The 20,265-nt window shown below is 35.3% G+C and overlaps 1 protein-coding gene across 1 annotated transcript in view; it reads left to right on the top strand.

Annotated features, from left to right (window-relative positions):
* Positions 1-20,265, top strand: part of lama1 (laminin, alpha 1) — a 200,034-nt gene that overhangs the window by 22,312 nt on the left and 157,457 nt on the right. The window contains exons 2-3 of the mRNA XM_051928752.1: positions 2,685-2,855; positions 4,475-4,587. Coding sequence (XP_051784712.1) covers positions 2,685-2,855; positions 4,475-4,587 — 284 coding nt within the window. The remainder of the gene's footprint in view (positions 1-2,684; positions 2,856-4,474; positions 4,588-20,265) is intronic.

Below are 20,265 nucleotides of genomic sequence, written 5' to 3' on the forward strand. Positions count from 1 at the left end.
TCCTTTCATTTGAAGTAGTATGTTAAAAGTAACCTATATAACTTGTATAAAGTGTAGTCTACTGATAGCAGATTTTCTTGATTTTTAGTCAGTTTCATAATTGCAGCTAGAGTGGTGTAATGTAAAAAAATAAGAGCATGTCAAGAATTGTCATAATTTGCCTGCCCTTCTTTCCATCAGAGGACAGTGGGACCTCATTTAGCCACTCACATGCCCAGAATTCACAGACTATTTGTATCCCAAAGTTAAACAATATTGCTTTATGGGACTTCACTTACCTGCAGTACATTTTTTTAAAATAACAGTGGCTTTTCACCATGGAGACCCAAAGTGGTTAATCCAAGTGTATAGAAATAGAAACATCTTGCATGGAAATGATGCAGCAATGGAGTTGTTTTTTAAAGGGTCCTCTTTGTCTTTCTCAGAACCGTGCAGATAAAACAAAAGACAAATCTTTGTCCAGAATGTATCTTATTTATCACTGTTAACACACAAAGTCCATTTCATTTTTTGATCAAAGAGTCCAAATTTACAGATGTACGCATTCAATAAATCACTTACCTCTTCTTCCAGGTATGATAATAGAGAGGCTCTTCTGCCTGATGGGATGGAGGGGAGATCTATTTTAGGGCAAACTTTGACATGACTATGATGTTTGCAAAGTGCATTTTATTGCATTGCAGTTGTTTTCACTGAATCTAGGTATATTTTTACTTTGCCACTTACGTTCACTCTGACAAAGAAAGCAAGTAACCCTGAAGGTTGCTAGTTCAATCTCTGTCCCTTACTTATTTTGTGATGCTAAGCCTATTGCTGCCTGTGCTCAATTTAAAAATATAGGCATAAACAGTTGTAATGTACCCTGACCATCTACATCACATTGGAGAAAGGCATCTGCTAAATGTATAAAAATTCTATTTATAAATCAGTGTCGTGAAGAATTAGCTTCTTGTGGTGTTAGTTTTTTCATAGTATGTTTTATACTTTTTCATTTTTTAGTACGTTTCCTCAATTTTCTGTATTCTTAATAATTTTTGCAAAGCTGATTTTTTTTCAAGTCAATGAGTTAACTTATTCATGTACTGTATATCACCTTTGTTGTATTTGTGATAACTTGAAAACTAAACCTACTACATCCATGTATATATTTCTGATTGTCTATCTTATGAAATGTGCCCTAATTTTAATGTAGTTTATTAAGCTGTTCTTCTACAGATTATTAAAAGTATGATCATATATACATTTAAACTAAAAAATATATAGTACATATCCAAACGGACTGAGATCATATAATTTATGGTAGCATGTCTGCGTCTAAAAACACATCTTTACCACATTTCTTGAAAATACAGAAATAAAGCAGAAATAAATGGGTTTTAAGGGCAGGGGTAATGTTCTAAACATTGTATTTTAATTTATAGAACATCAAATGACACTGAAGTTTATCCATTTAAGTTCAATGATTGTTTCTTGTTGAGATCTTAACAGTATAGTTTAACACATACCTAGGGTTTCTGACTGTCATGTCAAAAATGGAATTGTCCTCTAATTGGAAAGTAAAAGACATGTTCCTTTTTGAATTTAGCTGTTCTGTATTTTCATACACATCGTGCTTTAAATGACCTGCACAAAAACATAGTGGACACCCCACCCGATTCCCATGTAGCAACATGTATTATTGCATCACGTTGGTGGGGTGTGGGGAGGAGGACATGGGGTTATCATTATTTCTCCACATTAAAGATGGCAACCCAACACATACAATATGTTGTGACTTAAAACAAGTAAAAAAGCATAAAGAACACAAAAAGACAAACAATATATTGCTGTGTTATTGTGTATTTTGTAGTGACACAAACAAATGCATCCATGCATTTATGACCATAGACTGAAAAAAATAACATGCCAACATGTAGGCCTGGTAGCAGTCCTGACCCTACTTGGACAAAATTGGGTATCTGTCAACATATATTAGTGTCTAGTGAGCACAAAGAATTGCCACAGTGCTGGAAGGAAATGAAAGAAAAGTATTAATCAACTTTTGCATTTGTTACAAGTGACAAAATGAGTTTTATCAGATCCTCTGAGACTGAGAAGAATGGCATTATTGATAAATACTTAGCTTATTGATAGGTTAAGGAAGTTCATTATTAGTGATTCATTCAATGGTAACAATGTTCATGAACGTTAAGAGTGCTTAAGTTTTTAAGGAAGAACCGAAATGAACAGTACTGTCATTTTGATTTTTGGTCTTGGAGTGTGATATATAATGAAGCATCCTGGACTAAGTCTAAAACAGCCCACCTCAGTCACTTTTGAAAATACAACATATTTAAGAAAGGCATGTTTCTGGGAAAATCTAAAGCTGGGAATTGTGTTTGATTATTGCAAACCTGACATTCTTTTTTACTTTGTCATTCATCAAGTATTGTAGCCCCCTTCTTGAAAACAGAAGCTCTTGATTTTAAAGCTCATGATCACTATTATTAATTATTAAGTTGATCATAATAATCCTTCATATCATTCAAGTGTTCTCTGTAGATAATTACAGGCCCATTTCTTTGTGACCAGTAAACATTGATCATGTATTTTCAGTGTAAAAATAACCAACAAATTTGGCAATGTTTTAATAAAAGAAAATAAAAATGGTTACTGTTAAGTTCTCTTGAAATTTGTAATTGCAGGTCTCTTCCCTGCCATTCTGAATCTTGCCAGCAATGCAAAGATTACCTCCAATGCCACTTGTGGTGAGACAGGACCCGAGATGTTCTGCAAGTTGGTAGAGCATGTACCTGGACGAACCATCCGTAATCCACAGTGTCGGATCTGTGACAGCTATAGCTCTAACCCAAAAGGTAAAGTTTCGACTGTTAATTCCTTTTTTGTCAGTACTCCTTTTCAGATCTAACTGTTCATTTTATTTCCACATTCATGTGTGGAATGAATATGATTCATATTGTCATTTTACAAAACCCTTGATTATATCCTGCAAGATTTGTCTCTTCAACTTTGTAAAAAAAGCATTTTACTGCTGCCATTAATCAGAAAAACATCAATTTGGTACTACGAAAGCAAGCACAGTCAAATAAATTTTAGCTTAATTAAATTTGATATAAGGTTCTGTATTAACATACAAAAAATACATTAGTATATAATACACATATGCATTAGGTACGCCAGCCTTTCCAATATAACTAGTTTCTCAAACAATTGTAACATTTTATGTGTAGATAGTGGTAGTTAAAACTGTATGTGCACATTTCACAGGCAAAATTGGCAATACTAAAGATTTAAGTGGCTTTGAACACAACATGGTTGTGGGTGCTAGAGATGCAAATAGATGCAAATAGAAATGTATTAGTAACAGTAACAGGTTTATTGAGAATGTGACTAGAAACACAATTCACCATCATTAAAATACCAACACCATTACCTGGTCTGACAAAACCCAATTCATTCAGATTCATACTGGAAAGAAGACTAGTAAAGTGTGAGATCCAAATGAAAATATGGTTCCATACTGCTGAGTGTCAACAATGTACACTTTCTTTGAATGGATAATCATGTGTGGTTTATTTACTGAGCATAAATTGGTAAAAGTCTATCAGTACAAATAAATTGAGTAATTTACCTGCATAACATTATGGATGTGGTGTACACCTGTAATTGGGCTTGATCAGAAGGATAATGATCTGTGTCCAGAGGCTGGAAATGTTTTGGAATATTTCCAGGAATATAGCAGTGAACCCAGTATAATGCAGTAGTCTTCACAATCATAATATTTTAAACTAGTTTGGTAACTGCGGGATTAAATAGAACTAGCTATTCAAAATTGAGATGCAAAAACTGTGGGGATACAATGGAGTTATCATGTGCCAGCATTTCTGTGGCACACATTTAGTACCGAGATGAGTTAATACCCTTATACGTTTAGTCTGTTTTAAGAGAAAATGGGGGATAGCCCTGTTAGGTTTATGAAACTAAAAGTGTGACTACTCAAGATATATTTACACAGATCATATTTGTTTACATAAACATTAATATGGTTTGGTATTCACATAATCATACATATTTTAGAGTATTAATGGCATTAAAATTGTGTTCTGTTGCTGTAGTAGTAAACCTGAGTGTTTTATTCTTTTTAAATGTCTGTTAAATGGTACCGTACTGTGTGGTTAAATAGTTCTGTACTGCGCAGTGACAAGTTGCAAACATCATTTAGACTTATGAATAATGTTTCACTAATACTTTGAGGTGTCATAGAGTAAGTAAGAAAGAAAGAATGTCTTTATTAAACAATGTATAACTTCCACAACAACTAAACTTTTAATTAAAAACAAATAGTTGTGTGCAGTATAAGTGAACTATACTAATTAGATACCATACCCTTCATCCTTTGCACTGCTCCTCTTTATTGTTAGTTCTATAAAACTACGCAATACTGATTGATTCTACTGTTAATTTGTTCATTTAGAAAGGCACCCCATCACTAATGCAATAGATGGGACCAACAACTGGTGGCAGAGTCCAAGCATCAAAAATGGGAGGCAGAACCACTGGGTGACTATCACACTGGATTTACGACAGGTACAGTACGCAATTATAAAGTCAAAAAATAACCTGTGTTATTACAAGCTTTGTGTTATTTTGCCCACCATTATGGATTCACAATTACTAGAAAACATACATCCATTTTAAGGTGTTTTTATAACAGAAGATTATGAAGGAACTTAGTCTGTCAGTGCAGAACTGGGCATAAGGCCTATACTAATACTGACACCAGTCTGTTATAGAGAATACATTCACTTGCTCATTCTAGACCAATTTTGAGTCAGTCTAAAATGCACATCTGTTGGAGAATACTAAATGATTTATATATATATGTTGTAAAAGAAACAGACTCGACACAAGTAAAAAAAGGTTTGGGGCAGCCTCCCGTATAATGTTCTTAGCTGCAAAGGATTTTCTTTTGTTTTTCAACAGAGTTGTTGACAGTACAGAGTCCAAGACAGAACTGATGAAGGTTGGAGAAGATGGCGGTTTTAAGTGGTCAGACAGGAAGTGATGTAGGGTAACCGGAAGCGATGTAGGGTGACCGGAAGTGATATTTTTCTGGCATTAGCCTGGGCGCCGGAACTGGAAGTGACATTCGTCTAGGCACCGGAACTGCAAGTGACGTTCTTCTAGGCACTGGAACTGGAAGTGACGTTCTTGATTCAGATAGGTTTTCCCGTGGCTGGTCTGCAGAGACAACAGGAGAAGGTTTAGTGCACTCTGCCCTCCCCTGGCCTGGCATGGAATTACCTTTACTTGGTCCACACAACATCCCCCTACTCGCACGTGTGTAACAATATATATATATATATATATATATATATATATATATATATATATATATATATATATATATATATAAGTGAATCAGATTTCTGTCCCAAGAGCTGTGAGACAACAATGCTAACTTTATTGAAAAAAATAATTTGAGGAAGACAGATAATTCTGATTCATTTTACTCAGTTATCACATTTAGACATTCTTTAAAGTAGTGGTGATTAATAAAAAGATTCTTGTTAAATAAAATAGAGTTTCTAGTGAAACGTTTATGGTGATGACATGGTTTATTTTGTAAGTGAGGACAATGAACAAACTACATTGCAAACAAATTAAGAGTCATGAAATGCAAGTTTGGAGAGCGCATTGATTTTCACTACTGCATCATAGCTACACATACTTCCATGCAGAGACAATTTGAATCACATAATAACCTAATACACTCCCACACATCTTTGGGGTCTTGGGAGGTAAAACCAGTGTATCTGAGGAAACCCACACATAGATATATGTGAAAACTTTAAAAATCACTTTGGACAATGATTGAACAATGACTGCACTTTGCATTTTTTCTGTTATCTTTAGGTTATCATAGGTTTTTCAGTTACTGCAACGTTCTACCTTATCTTCCAAGATATACATGTTAGGTGAAATGGCAAATTTCATTTGGCCACTTGTGAGTTAATATTTTTAAATGTGAGTCCACTACAATGGACTGTCATTTGTTCCTGCTATTCATGCAATGCTTCCAGCATTACTTTAGTAGTTTATTTTAGTAGCTAATATATTGTCATCACTGAAACAGCTGGTTAATAGATGTACATGCTGGTTTTTATTGCTAAATCAAATAACTTTTATGAACAAAGCACCCAAAATATTTATTAACAAGCTTATTATGAAAAGCAGTTATTATAGTTCAGCAGTGGTTAGATTTACAGCTTCTGGGACATTTCAGTTTTCAGCTTGGTTAGGCTTTGTTTGGATCTTTCACATTATGTGGGTTTTCTCATTGTACTGTACTCTAGTTTTCTTTCCAAATCTCAAAAGAGGCATTTCAGGATAAGATGGCCACAGAGTATAAACTTACTTTGAAAGGGAGAGAATGGGTGTGTTTGTAAGTGAACTTTGCAATTGACTGGTATTCTGGACACGGTTGGTTCTTGCATTACATCCAGTGCTGCTATGATAGGATCAGCCTTCATGCAGCACAGTATTAAATGCAGTGGGCTAAAAAAAAGATAAATATGCATAGATTGATTACCTTTGGTTGATAGATGACTTGCTCAGGTTTGGTTCATTTTTCATTTCGGTCAAAACAGGCACCAGCAATGGATAAGCAGGTTAGACAATTAGTGTACAGTACACCCCCAAAATTCATGGGGGTTACGTTCCTAGAGCACCCACGAATTGTGAAAAACCGTTAATTTTGGATGTGGTTAAAAAAAATGCCTATTTTTATAGTTTAAACCCTAAATATGCCCCCAAAACACTTTAATTTAATTTCAAACTCGGCTTAATACATTACCTAAAAAAAAGAATGCAAAGGTAAACCTGTATAATGTACTGCTATGTCTCCCGCAGTACTAGAATGTAAAATACTGATGTTACCGCTATATGTACTGTAATTCATGCAAGCATGTTTTCATTGCCAGAAGCCTTACAAGCTGCAGGGGTTTTGGCGGCTTCTTGGGGCTTTAACCCTTAAACTGCCGCATACTTGGGGGTTAATGCATCCCTAGACGCCAAATAATTTTTTGCTGCACTTTAAGTAAACATCACAATTCACAAAGACAAAGTGAAATTTTAATGGAACACATTTTATTTCATGCAAAGAGCATCACAATTACTGCAATACTGATCATTTTACACACTGCTAATGAACTATAAAAACTATTTAAAAAACTACTGGAGCAATATGTACAAAGTGCAACTGATGCCAAGGATGAAATTCAGTAAACCACCGAACCAACTGTGCTTGAACTGGCTGCACTCAAGCACACAGAGATAAGCGCTGATGCTTGCAGGCTAGTCTAGTGCAGCGGCTCAATCCCAGAGACAGTGAGGCTGCAGGGTGTCACGCTTGGGTCACAGATTTGCACAGAAACACAGGAGATTGTAGAGGCAGGAACTTTATTCAAACACTTCAAACAAACATGTCTCTTTCAGAAATAAAACGAGGTCAGTATGCAGTTAGTTCTCGATTAAAGAATAGACAAACATCATAGGGGAGCACAGCGGGAGTGGGACCCCCCAACAGGAGCAGAGGATGTTGGGGGGTTGAGAGAGAAACAAAGCAATCAGCCAAAAAGGACAGGTGCTGTTCATGCTTTTAAGTATGCGTAGCGTGAGAAGCATATCACGCGACAGAGCAGCCGCAAGTCAGCCCAGCAAGTAAGGGAGCAATGTGAAATTACTCAATCAGTGTTTTTTAAGAGGGGTTTTTTGAGGAGTGTCCGTGTCTTCTAGGGGTGTGTTCAGCCACCCTGCTCACAAGGGGCTGGCATTGGTCATGAGCTGGCTGCTCAACGAATGTACGGCACTGACTGATCAGCTCCTGCGTGCTCGCAAATGGCACTGGGAAACGACTATAGCCGGTTGTGGTGGTTTTAGGGTTAAGAGGAACAAAACGGAAAACACAAGAACACTCAGCTGGAGATGCATCACAGTCAATCAACAGCAAGGAGAAATGAATAACGCTGTAGTGGTCCGGTGCATATATATACACATGTGAATAGCAGAGTGTACTTGAGGAAAAGTTTTGGGATCATTACTAATGGGAGACTAGCTTCTGTATTAACACATAATAAGACAAAACAGTGTACTCCAGGGAATAATTGTATTTCAGACAAGCTTGCAGGCATTCCTAGAAGAATACTTTGGCTTAAATACAGTAATGTTACCTTATAGTCTGCAATTTTAAGCTGCTTTTTGTAGATGATATTCGGATAAGTGACTTGTTTTTACAAAGTTACCTTGAAATTAAAACTGTCAGGCCCCTTTGCTTTTAAATGTGCAATTGCTTTTTCACTGAAAGGCCGGCTTGAGGGAAAAGAATCAGAGATTTTCTGATTTTTAAATAGTTACAGTTAATGATAATTTAATTGTTTTATGACCTTTGAAAGTATTTAAACTTAGAAAGGAATATAATATGCTATTTGTTTTTATTAGCATGAAGCAAGTGATTCCAAATAAATATATTTGTTCTGATATACAGCAGGCTACTTGATCCTTACAGGCTAGAATCAACTGAAAATGTATGCTATTTTCTTTAGTAATGTATTCTCACAGTGCACGTTTTGATACAATTCTTTCTGCATGGCTACTTAGTTAATCCATTGAACAATACAATATGATGAATTCTTTCTGTTAAATTATGCAATATGACACAGTAGGCATGGTGCCATTGCGCAGAACACATTTTTTATGTCCAGAATTACTGTATCTTTAGTATTTAAATGACTTATCTTCTAGTCTGTATGATGTTTCTTTAGCTGTCTACATACATGTTACAAGGTTAACTGAAGATAGTAATATGCTCAGAAATGTACTTTTGAGTTATTGTGTCAGTGTTCGTAGGTTTTCAGTCTTACATTTCAGTAAATGAAACTTTTGCAGAAATTGAAGAATTCAGATTTTATGTGTTCAAGTCTTTGTCAATATAATGATCAGGCATGCTGGGCTGTATACCAAATAAGTGAGACCTTTCTGACTCAACAGTTAGTGTCTTATATTACTGGTAAACTTTTTGTAAGACCTAGTCCACACTAAAACAGTAAATTTTGAAAACACATCTTTTTAAATTCATTTTGGCCTTTCACTCATATTGAAATGCCAGTTTTGACCACTATAGACATCGTGAATGGAGAAAATGGAGATTTTCCATGTATAATTTTCATGCAACTGATTTCATTTTTGTCTTCGGTGGTCTCATCTTTACTGTGGTGACAATCCTTTTCTAATTTCTGTGCATCAGCTGAAAAATACTGTGCTGCATTCATTTTGGTAGGACTCCATGTCTAAATTAGGCTTTAGCAACCTTATATTCCTTTACAACCATCAAAAAGCAGTTGGACTTCATCATTTGTCCTCACAAAGAAGCCTGTTTTGTTTTATCATGTTCGTTAGTCATTTTGATTTACTTTGGGCTTATTCCATTAGGAAATAGCACTCTTGGCTGATGAGCCGCACATGCCCAATAAGAAATATTTACGCTTTTTTTTGTGCTTTTTCGTTTAAGTGTGGATGATAAACTTTTAGAAAATGATCTGAAAACCCTAGCATGTGCAGAAAACATAAAAAATGCAAATGGTGCTTTCAAATTTATCTGTGTTAGTGTGGATTGTTCCTTAATATCCTTCTGTCTCGTCATACAGTACGAATATCTATGATAACAGCTTCTGGAGTATGTTGTTAGTATGTTCTTGTTTTAGTGTGATGTCTAAATTAGAAGCTAAGAAGCTGCAGTGAAATCTTTTTCTTATTAATACCAGGCATTTTCCGGATATCTATTGGCTATTTGACTAAAGAAAATAACACCTTCAAAGACAGCAGTATGACATCTGCTGACCTCCTCTTATCTGTGTAATTTGCAATATATTCTTATTTTTTTAAGAATATTTGGTAATATTCAAATGCTCAGTTTTATTTGAGCAAACAAAATAAATCTGAGAATTAGAGCAGAACAGAGTCTCTGTAATAAATCATTTTGAGTGTATTCACAAATTGTGAACCCTCTGGCAATAACTGTCTGAGATTATGGTTTATTTTTGCATCCAAACACTTTCAGACATGTTTAGTATTAGGATTGTGCATATACTGTAGCCATGAGCTCATGTCTGTCTTGTGTCATCATGGTGTCCCCTGTAGGAAAGAGATTGTATCTGCTCAGAAGCATGTCAAAGCATTCTAGCCTTTTAACAGTTTTAAACATATAGTATGTTACGTAATGATGTACCGACTTTGTACTCGCATCAGTTGTACAGATCTGTTTTTCTATATGTTTTGCCTCACTGATGTGTTATATTATGTAGAAAAACCCTGAGCACATTTTTGTGTTTGTTTCCTCACACCTGAAATGATGCCATGTTATTGAAATTTACCCAAAATGCCTTTGTTTATTACACAAATAAAACACACATAGGAGGCTGATAGATGATGGGAATGAAACTGAGAACAGACAAGGATAAAATTCGTAACTGTTTCACTGCACCTAATGTCTACAGGTCTTGGACCATCCCCTGCTAGGCATAGATGTTCTTCTACTTGTCCACCTTACAAGTTCCATAATAAACTACTCTCCTGCTTATCCCTTCCCCCCCAACCCCCCCAACCCAATTTTCCTTTCTTTCATATTATCTCTCTCACATCCATGGCCTCTTCCTTTAGCCAGTCAGCCTTTTTCCCAAAACGTTAACCCATCAAGACTTGAGGTCAGTTCCTTAGCCAGAGCATCCCTTCCCTGACTAATGAGACATCCAGCCCCTTGAGTTGTGTTTGGTTTTTCTGCACCTCCTAGCTCTATTAAATTTGCACCACTTAACAAGCTTGACAGCAATGACGGGTCTTCCATGAATCTCCCATATGTGATTATCTGTGCCATACAGACACATTTTTAACCTTGGCTACTCTTGACAGCGAAGCAAACTTTCACAGCAGATTACTTAATTACTAAACTGAAGGATGAAGGTTGCTTTTTAAAATCATATTCAAATCAAATTAATTTGAAAAAATACCATCTATATACATACTATAGTATTGAAAAGAAAAATGAAACATTTTTTGTTATAAGCTAATTATGACATAGTGCTTTTCTTGGGTCCTCAAAAGTTAAAGTGTCTTTTTATTTTCAGTCTTTTTATTTTCTTTACCATTAGTCCTTATTTAAGGAATATATATTATTTGATCCACTAAATACTTGAGCTAATACTTGGGAAATTCAATAAGTACTTATTAGATAGTTTTTAAAGTCATAGTAGAGATGGAAATTTTGATCACGTTTACAGTGATTTCATAAAATTCTCAGGCTCATTCTTTTTCTGTACACTTTTTTTATGTTGTCGATTTAATTTTAAATGGATACATTTGCCATTTTTGCCCATATATCTACATTCAATAATCCACAGTGACAAAATGAAAACATATTTTCAGAAAGGTTTTGGAAAAATATTAGATATCACTAACAATCAATAAGAATTGAAAATGGGTGCAATGAGAAGTCAAGCAAAATGACACCTTTTATTGGCTAACTAAAAAGATACATGGTACAATATCCTACTACTACAATTGAAAAAGGGTAAAACCATATAATTATAAAGAAGTAAATAACATCACTTAATAATAATTGTATCTTTTGCAGATCATGTACGCATTAAAATAAATGTCATCTGCTGGAACACATGTTTCTGGCTGTCTTCCTTAAATGCTACATAATACTTTTCTCTTTATTTTTAATGGAACATATCTAACAAAATTAAAAAAAAAAACTATAAAGTGATGCAAAGTTGTGTAATGTGTCATCCCAAAGACTAAGTCTTAGTGGTCTGTGACTTGCCATGAAATATCAAACAGATGTGATTTTGTCTTAAGTCATAGGGGTGAGCTGCTGTTTGTATGAGAGATGACAATCAATGGCCGCACATCAGGAAGTGCAATGCGTACAATGTGGTCACAATACAAACAATTCAGTACAGCCTTCATTGCTTAAACCTTCTGCTCATCTGGAACACAACGGACTCAATTATAGATAGATAAATAGATAGATAGATAGATAGATAGATAGATAGATAGATAGATAGATAGATAGATAGATAGATAGATAGATAGATAGATAGATAGATAGATAGATAGATAGATAGATAGATAGATAGATAGATAGATAGATAGATAGATAGATAGATAGATAGATAGATAGATAGATAGAACTTTATTTGTCCCTAGGTTAATTTTAACAAACGTTTTAACAAATGACAACAGAAACCCCCCTCATACACATACAACAGCTACAAAAAAAAGAGTAAACTTCCCTAATGATAAAAGAACAGTCACAGTGAGATGTTATAAAGGTGTATTTCTGTAGGTACAAAGGAGATCCCATACCATTTCTTGACACACTCCTGCTGAATAATAATAGTAATAATAATATAATCTTCTTCCAGCTCTAGTATTTAATCTAAATGTCATTTGTAAGTGTAGGCTTATTGGCTATGGCTAAATGGTTTTTCACTTCTTGTGTCTTTTTGATAAACTGTTTTTCTATCAATTATAATTGTGTCTTTAGATGGAATATACCAACTAAATCAATATAATTGGTTAGCTTCAAATGGTCTCTACTGTTAACTCAATTCATTGGTATCATTCCTTTTTCTATTTTCTTGTATATATCCTCTATAAGAATTTGCCTGATCCTTGGTTATTGAAACTTTTTTTCTTGGTACTGCTGCTATTAGGGTCAGTTACTACAGTACAGCCTCACAAGCAGCATACTTATTTTCTATGTGGCAGTGCTTGCCGTTATACAGCATTAGTGTTTCAGAACAGCATTACACAGTTCATAGTAAGTTTTGTCACCCATTCATTCAAAATACTTCCAGACTAAGTTACTGTACATAATTCAATCTTCATTTTTGATATTGGTGCCTCTTCTACTTTGAGTGTGAAACAATCTGATGTGCAGTTTAAGTACTACTCTAATGTGTGTATTTAAATAAACAATATGTCTCTAAGTAAGTTAGAATCAGGAAGTTAGTAAAATTTTGAAATACAGTTATACTTTCTATGTTTATTTTGTTTATTCAGCTTAAACTTTTAATATTAGTCAATTGAACAATGGTAAGTCATTAACAACCCTAGTTTTTAGAGCAGAGTTAATGAAGTTTCTATACGAGATGTCTAACACAGTTGTCTAACACAGTAATGACATTTTATTTTTTTACAATTGTTTATTTCAAAGTAACAAATAAAATCAACTTGCCATTGTTTGAAATGTAGTTTCAGTTTATGAAGTTTAAAAGCATAGCATCTAATTAATATTATACCTTATCTTTGTTTAACTGCAAGAAAGGAGGGTAGAGGTTATGTCCCTTTCAGCTGAGAATGCAGTATTTAATCTGCTCTAAGCAGAGCAGTCAAAGGTCCAAGGAAAACAATAGAAGAATTGTGTTTCCCACCAGGGTAGTGATGAGTTACAGTAGTTGTACCAGTCAGCCAAAGAAGAAAAAAAAGTTAATGCAATTATTTGTGACTCTATGGATATATTAGTTTAAACTGTACTTAAATTAGTTTTTCTTTTTTAATATAAAGTCTTGTACTGTATAACACAGTTCCGTGTTTTATGTGATGTTTAATCTGTGCATAGCATTTTTTTTTTGTAGATTAGATTCATGCCTTCAAGGTAGATTTAAAGAAGGAGGTATACTGTACTTGTTGGAAAGCATGAGGTAGTAGATATACAAATTAAGACGTAGGTCTTGTTTGTCTTTGTATGAAGGTTCTCTGTGATCTAGAGTCATGTAAACAATTTGTACTATTTCCTTTATTAATGTTGCTTCATTTTAAATTACCTTTGCAAAATACAGTCGCAAACAGAAAATAAAATGTGTATTTCAGCTGTATTTATGTTTGCAAAACATAGAACATTGAATATTTTTCATCAAGAAATATAGCTGTTAGCTAAAAATACAATTACATGGACTGTGCAACAGTTATTTCACTTTAATATTAATACTCTACCAATATATAGAAAGAATCAATTAAATGTAATTAATTCCCCATTCTCTTATTTTGGTGCAACAGTTGGCTTTTAGGCCAGGTTTATACTTCACACAACATGATGTTTGCTCCTGCGGCCACTACTGCTATACAAGCATTGTACTGTTCATACTTGCGTGCGTGCGTTACATAAATCTAGAAGATTCCAGGTGGCAGTGTGAGATATCATCACGGCAAGAAAACGTTCGGCTTCTCTGTGTTGTGAATTGCCTGAAACATCCATTAAATTCAGAGAACACCTTGCCAGAATATCTCTGAAAAGGATGGATGTTTAATGATTAAAACCATCAATCCAGGGATGCGCCCATTCCAGCTAGTATCGGGCACGAAGAGGCACGAGGCAAAAAGAGGCATCATTTTAGCATCCCCAAACCCAGAGCATACTGTGGAAACCTACCAGGAAAACATGCAAACTCCAGGCAGGGAACACCAAGGATGTGAGTCCCTACCGCCACTGTGTTCCCCCCCACATGTGTAATTATTAACCGTATTCATTATTTAAATGAAGTTAACGATTTATCTATAAAGTGTAATATGCATACTTTAATTCATTTCATCATGAAAGTGATATCAAGTATAAATCTAAGGATTCTAAATGTACAGAAAACTGGAATATCATACATTTAATGTGTTCTGTGTGGCAATTGCTGCTTGCCAGTGCTGTCAGTTCAGGAGGAAGCTCCAGAAGCACATAGCAATTAACAACTGGGTCGATTTTAAGATGACGTTTACTATGGTCTACTTTAATGATAAAATAAACTATGAGATTAAAGTAGACATTTCAAGATTAAATCCGAAATTTCCACTCTAATCACAAAATAGACCTTTTCACTGTGTCCGTGATTTTTTTCTCTGTGGCTGAAATACGCTGCTGTACATTCTGATGCTGTTGTGCAAAAAAAAAAAAAAAAAAAAGACAGCACAGAAGATGGTATGTGAGACCTTTAAAATGTATTGTGTCATTCTGTTGAATATAAAAGCACCACAAATACATTTTTATGTTGGCATTTTGCTTCACCACTTCAAACCATTCATCAAACATTGAAGCACGCACATTGACCCTGTAGAATCTGCAAAGCAGCTTGCTGTCACATGTAAATAGTAAACAGATGCTGATGTCACGTTCCGACATGATCACACTGTGCCCCCCGATTTTTTGCTGATACTGCAACTCATGCATGCAACACATTAATTTCTAAGGACGTGCTGAGATGAAAGCTGGGAATGCGTGGCAGCCTTGATGCATGTGCGTACGCGTTCTGAGCATGAAGTATAAACTGGCCTTTAGACTCTCTTATGATTTTCAGTTTCATTTTAAAAAGTCACTACTCTGAATGTAGTGCCCAAGATTTGATCCTGCCTTGTTTCTGATGTGCTCGGTTATTCTCAAAACTCTCCAGTCCAAGAATGGACAAAGTGAGATGGATGTATGTATAGATGAATGGATGGATGGATGGAAGGACTACAGTGGTGACTTCATAGCCAGCCGTGTGAAGATGCAGCATTGTGTTATAAAGAAGCAATCACTGTATGAGGTGTGATCAACAATTTTTGATTCTATACTTTTAAAATTGAGCTTCATGGCATAATATTTTTTGCAGCATATTTTACTGACTAATATATGGCTCACCTGTTTGTTAACAGGTGATCTTAACTTCACACCATATTGGACTTCTGTGCATTTTGAAAACATAAATTACATGGTGATTTAAGGGATTACACTTGCATCTAGGAATTATTCTAGGGTGACATTCTTTTGGCTGATTTCGGTTTTTTGAATTCATACTTTTGAGCACTGAGAGAATACGCTGTGTATTACATTTGTGGAAAACCAGCTTATTTGATTAATGAAAGACAACAGTCTGCTTGTAGCTAAATAATACTGGTGAATCCAAACAAGGCACTCTGTTTTGTGGGCACATATGAGTTATTTCATCAAAGCAATAAGAAAAAATGCACTAGCATTTTATGTCAACTTTTGCAAATGCATTAATATCCTTGTTTATGAAACATATGTAATACGTAATGAAAGATTATAATGTAATCAGCTAACACAAGCCTAGTCCTAACTATAACCATATTTGAAAAAATTAGCATTTTTAAAAATGCATGTTCTTGGCAAAATAGAATGCAGTAGATTTTGTATTTGAATGTTTTCTTTATTTTTACAGTATGTGTAAGTAATAGCAATTAAAAAAGGCAGACTATAGTGACTCAAAAAACTGTGAGATGACATTTTTAGTCACACAAACCAGGAGAAGGGACGCCAGAATTAAACAAGCAATGATCTTAACCAAAAAGTCAGTCTGCTTTTTCGTTAAACACTAATGCAAAACCCAAAAATCTTAGTCAAAAACTTTCCCAAAAAGTTTGTGTGATAGAGAATCACAATGAAGAAAATCATACAGTTGTCTTTAGAGGTTTAACTGCCAAACTCAGATAATGAGTAAGTGAACTAGCTGACCTTTCTAAGGTAGCATATACAATGTCACATGCTGAGTCTTTCTTAATAGTTATGTTGTTATTGGGACAAATGGCATCACAGGAATGCACTAGAAATCTGAAATACTCACTTTCATAACTCTATCAGACAATAATTTCCATGAGCATAAGTAAAGGTTAGGTAAAATGAATAACAAAACAGATTATTATTCACATTTTCTGGGTATGTGCACCCCTCTCTTCTTTTTATTAGTACATGTCAGATTGTTGTCTTTTATTTTTTTCTCATTGTGTACCTGCATATATTTTCTAAACATCTGAAGCCTCAGGCTTCTGTTTTTAAGTTTGATAGATATAACTTAGCACTCATACATCATTTTGTGGCAAATATTTTCTTTTTAAATATTAATATTTTGGCCATGCTGCGGTGGGTTGGCACCCTGCCCAGGATTGGTTCCTGCCTTGTGCCCTGTGTTGGCTGGGATTGGCTCCAGCAGACCCCCGTGACCCTGTGTTCGGATTCAGCGGGTTGGAAAATGGATGGACTAAGACCATAGAAGAAACACAATTAAGGATTTTATTTAAAGATATAATTAATGTGAAATTTTCTTTTTACTGTTCTGTTTTTCTAATGTAAAAATAAATTTACTTCAAACAAATGTGCAGAAAAGCAAGTGATCTGAGATGTGTCAAATGTTTTGTCAGATCAGTGAGGTCTATTTAAGCTCAGCTGTGTTTTTATTAGTAGGGTAGCTGGTGAAATACCACGTTTAAACAGGATCCATAGTGATTACGTGTGAAGACTGAATTGTGTTTGGTCACTTAATGGGCACACGGAAGGTGAAGAATGGCAGGGAGGAGAACTTTAGAGAGAGAGAGAATAACTGAACAAAGCAGCAAGATGGGTAGATATTTGTGAGGGATGTCACTTTCTTTTCATATGGGCTTTCCTTACTCAGAAAGTTCATTTACCAGCAGTTTTTTGTAGGCCTTTGTCTCTTTTAACTTTACAGTTTTAGACATAATTGTTTTATGAGGATGAATGTGTACACTACCTTTTTAGCACTATGCATTGGGAAGTCAATAATATACTAACATTTAGTAAATGTGAGTATACATTTCCTCAGAGAATCTCATAAGAACACTTAAAATGACATCATAGACAATGTGATCATAAACAGACTGCAGGTATAATGTCTTAATATGCTTGCTTTGACAAATACTGTTATACTTGCCATGATTCACAAAATAGCACATTCACCTAGAAAACGATTACATTAGCTTTGTAATTTTATAGCCTTTCTTGTATACCTGGGCAAACTTAACCAACTATAATCTTTATTTTGACAGGTAGTCAAGAAAGTGACTTATGCTCTGTTATTCTGATATTTTGCTGCAAATAATTTTATTTTATTATACTGTAATTATCATTATTTATTATGTATTTAACCTGGGAAGTAACTTGTGTCATAGGTAAAGTTTCAGTGTTGATTAGATAAATGCCATTAACTTCATACTAGGAATGGCTAATTAACATAGCATTCTCTAAAGCATTTATTTCAATCAGGGTCATTGAAGGGTGGAGTCTATTACCAGAAGAATAGTGCAAGAATCCTAGACAGAGTGCAAATCCACAAGTCACACACATTCAGCAAATGTAGAATCTCCAATTAACCTAATGCAAACATCTTTTGGGATGTGGGAGGAAATTGAGGGTACCCAGAAAAGTGACCAGCCAGGCAAGTTGAAATATCAACTTAACACAGTCTGTGGCCAGGCATAAGATTTGATTCTAGAGCTGTCAGTATTAACTAGTGAAATAGTTAAATAGTGAAAAACTGACACTCTTAAATGGATCCCTCTGCTACTTCATTTTTATTGGGAAGCATATCTATAAGCAGGATGTCAACATATTTAATTTATGATCTCACCCTTAGAAAAACTAGGTTAGTTACCTAAAAATAGGTAATGTTTAACGGTCTCTTCAATATTCTTATGATCGTTATCAAATACCTCAGCCCGGCTACTTTAGTTATATTCTTATTAACTTTACAGTTACAGATACAGTTTTTATAATCATTCTTTTTTAGTCAGAATAACCTTAGTAGTAGTTATAAAGTGTGTCAGTTGAATATTGACTAAAGTTTAGAATGTTTAAAAAAACAGGCATTTTGAGGAATAGTAAATACAAGGTAAACATTTCTGGTTTGATGTTTAGCCGGATTGTCCAGTTTAGAGCAACTGGTTCATCAGTAGTGTTAATATTAAGCATAAGGAGACCAGGGTCTGAGTGTCACACTCAGATTCTGGAGGGAAATGGTGGCCTCAGGTTTTCCATCCATCCATCCATTATCCAACCTGCTATATCCTAACTACAGGGTCACGGGGGTCTGCTGGAGCCAATCCCAGCCAACATAGGGGACAAGGCAGGAAACAAACCCCGAGCACGGTGCCAGTCCACTGCAGGGCACACACACACACACCCACACACCACGGCACACACTATTGACAATTTAGGATTGCCAATGTACCTAACCTGCATGTCTTTGGACTGTGGGAGGAAACCGGAGTACCCGGAGGAAACCCACGCAGACATGGGAGAACATGCAAACTCCACGCAGGGACGACCTGGGAAGTGAACCCGGGTCTCCTAACTGCGAGGCAGCAACGCTACCGCTGCGCCTTCGTGCCGCCCCCTCAGGATTTCATTTTACCATTTTTGTAATTAGTAAGCAATTACTGCTAATAGAACATAATTCTTGTGTGCTTCATAGCTTTGCCTTTCCTTAAATGTCAAATGCTATTTTGTTTACTAAATATAAATACTGTATGCATTGCATATACAGTATACAGGTAGAGCAACTTATCTGCGACTTAGTTGCTAGATGAAAATTAATTGGAATTCAGTCTGCAAAGGAAAATTTGAGTATTTTATGTATTTGTTTGTATCTGCAGAATGACTTAACCTGACTGTCTTACCGGAGATCCACCTGCATTTACATATGCATACACTGGTTGAAGTACCAAAAAGACCATTTTTAATTGAACCCTTTCCACAGGCTCCAAACCACTCCAGAATATGCTAATTTTATAATAAACACAGTGCTGTCTTTTTTCCTGTTCTTCCTTTCTCTTCCACCACTTAAAATGAGTGTTGTCCTCCTATGCTTCCAATTCCAACTCATCAGGATGACAATGAAGATGAAGAAGGCTCTTTTAAAGCCAGACAGTATTACATACAAGAAACACTTGCAGGTCAGGCAGAAACTCCATGTGACAGGGGTATCTCCACTTGGCAGTTCCTTCCAGCAGCACCAAAGGACTGAAACCCTGGTTCTGGATTCTCAGCCAGATGGCCACATGGCCTTGGGAAGTAGTTTCCCCTCTGTCCATCCATTATATTGGCTTCCTAGCTGGGTAAGGATCACCCACATTATACATTATTATATATCATATATGTTTATATTTTCTCATTGTATGTAAGTATGTGCTATATATAGTATACTGTATGCTTTGTCCTCTCAACCTGAAATGTCATGGATTAAGTGACATTTGCTTAGTTTACCATGGCTTTTACTCATTTTTCACTGTTTCATAGTAAACCGCAATTGAATAATATCGAATAACATTGAGTTTGGCTTTTAATGTTGATTTAACCTCTGGAAACAAATGACTGTTAATGTACATCATCAACAAAGGAGTCTCCTGAACAATAGGAGCGTTTTC

This window comes from Erpetoichthys calabaricus, chromosome 6 (genome assembly GCF_900747795.2).
Source record: "Erpetoichthys calabaricus chromosome 6, fErpCal1.3, whole genome shotgun sequence".
In the NCBI taxonomy this organism is placed as follows: Eukaryota; Metazoa; Chordata; class Cladistia; order Polypteriformes; family Polypteridae; genus Erpetoichthys; species Erpetoichthys calabaricus.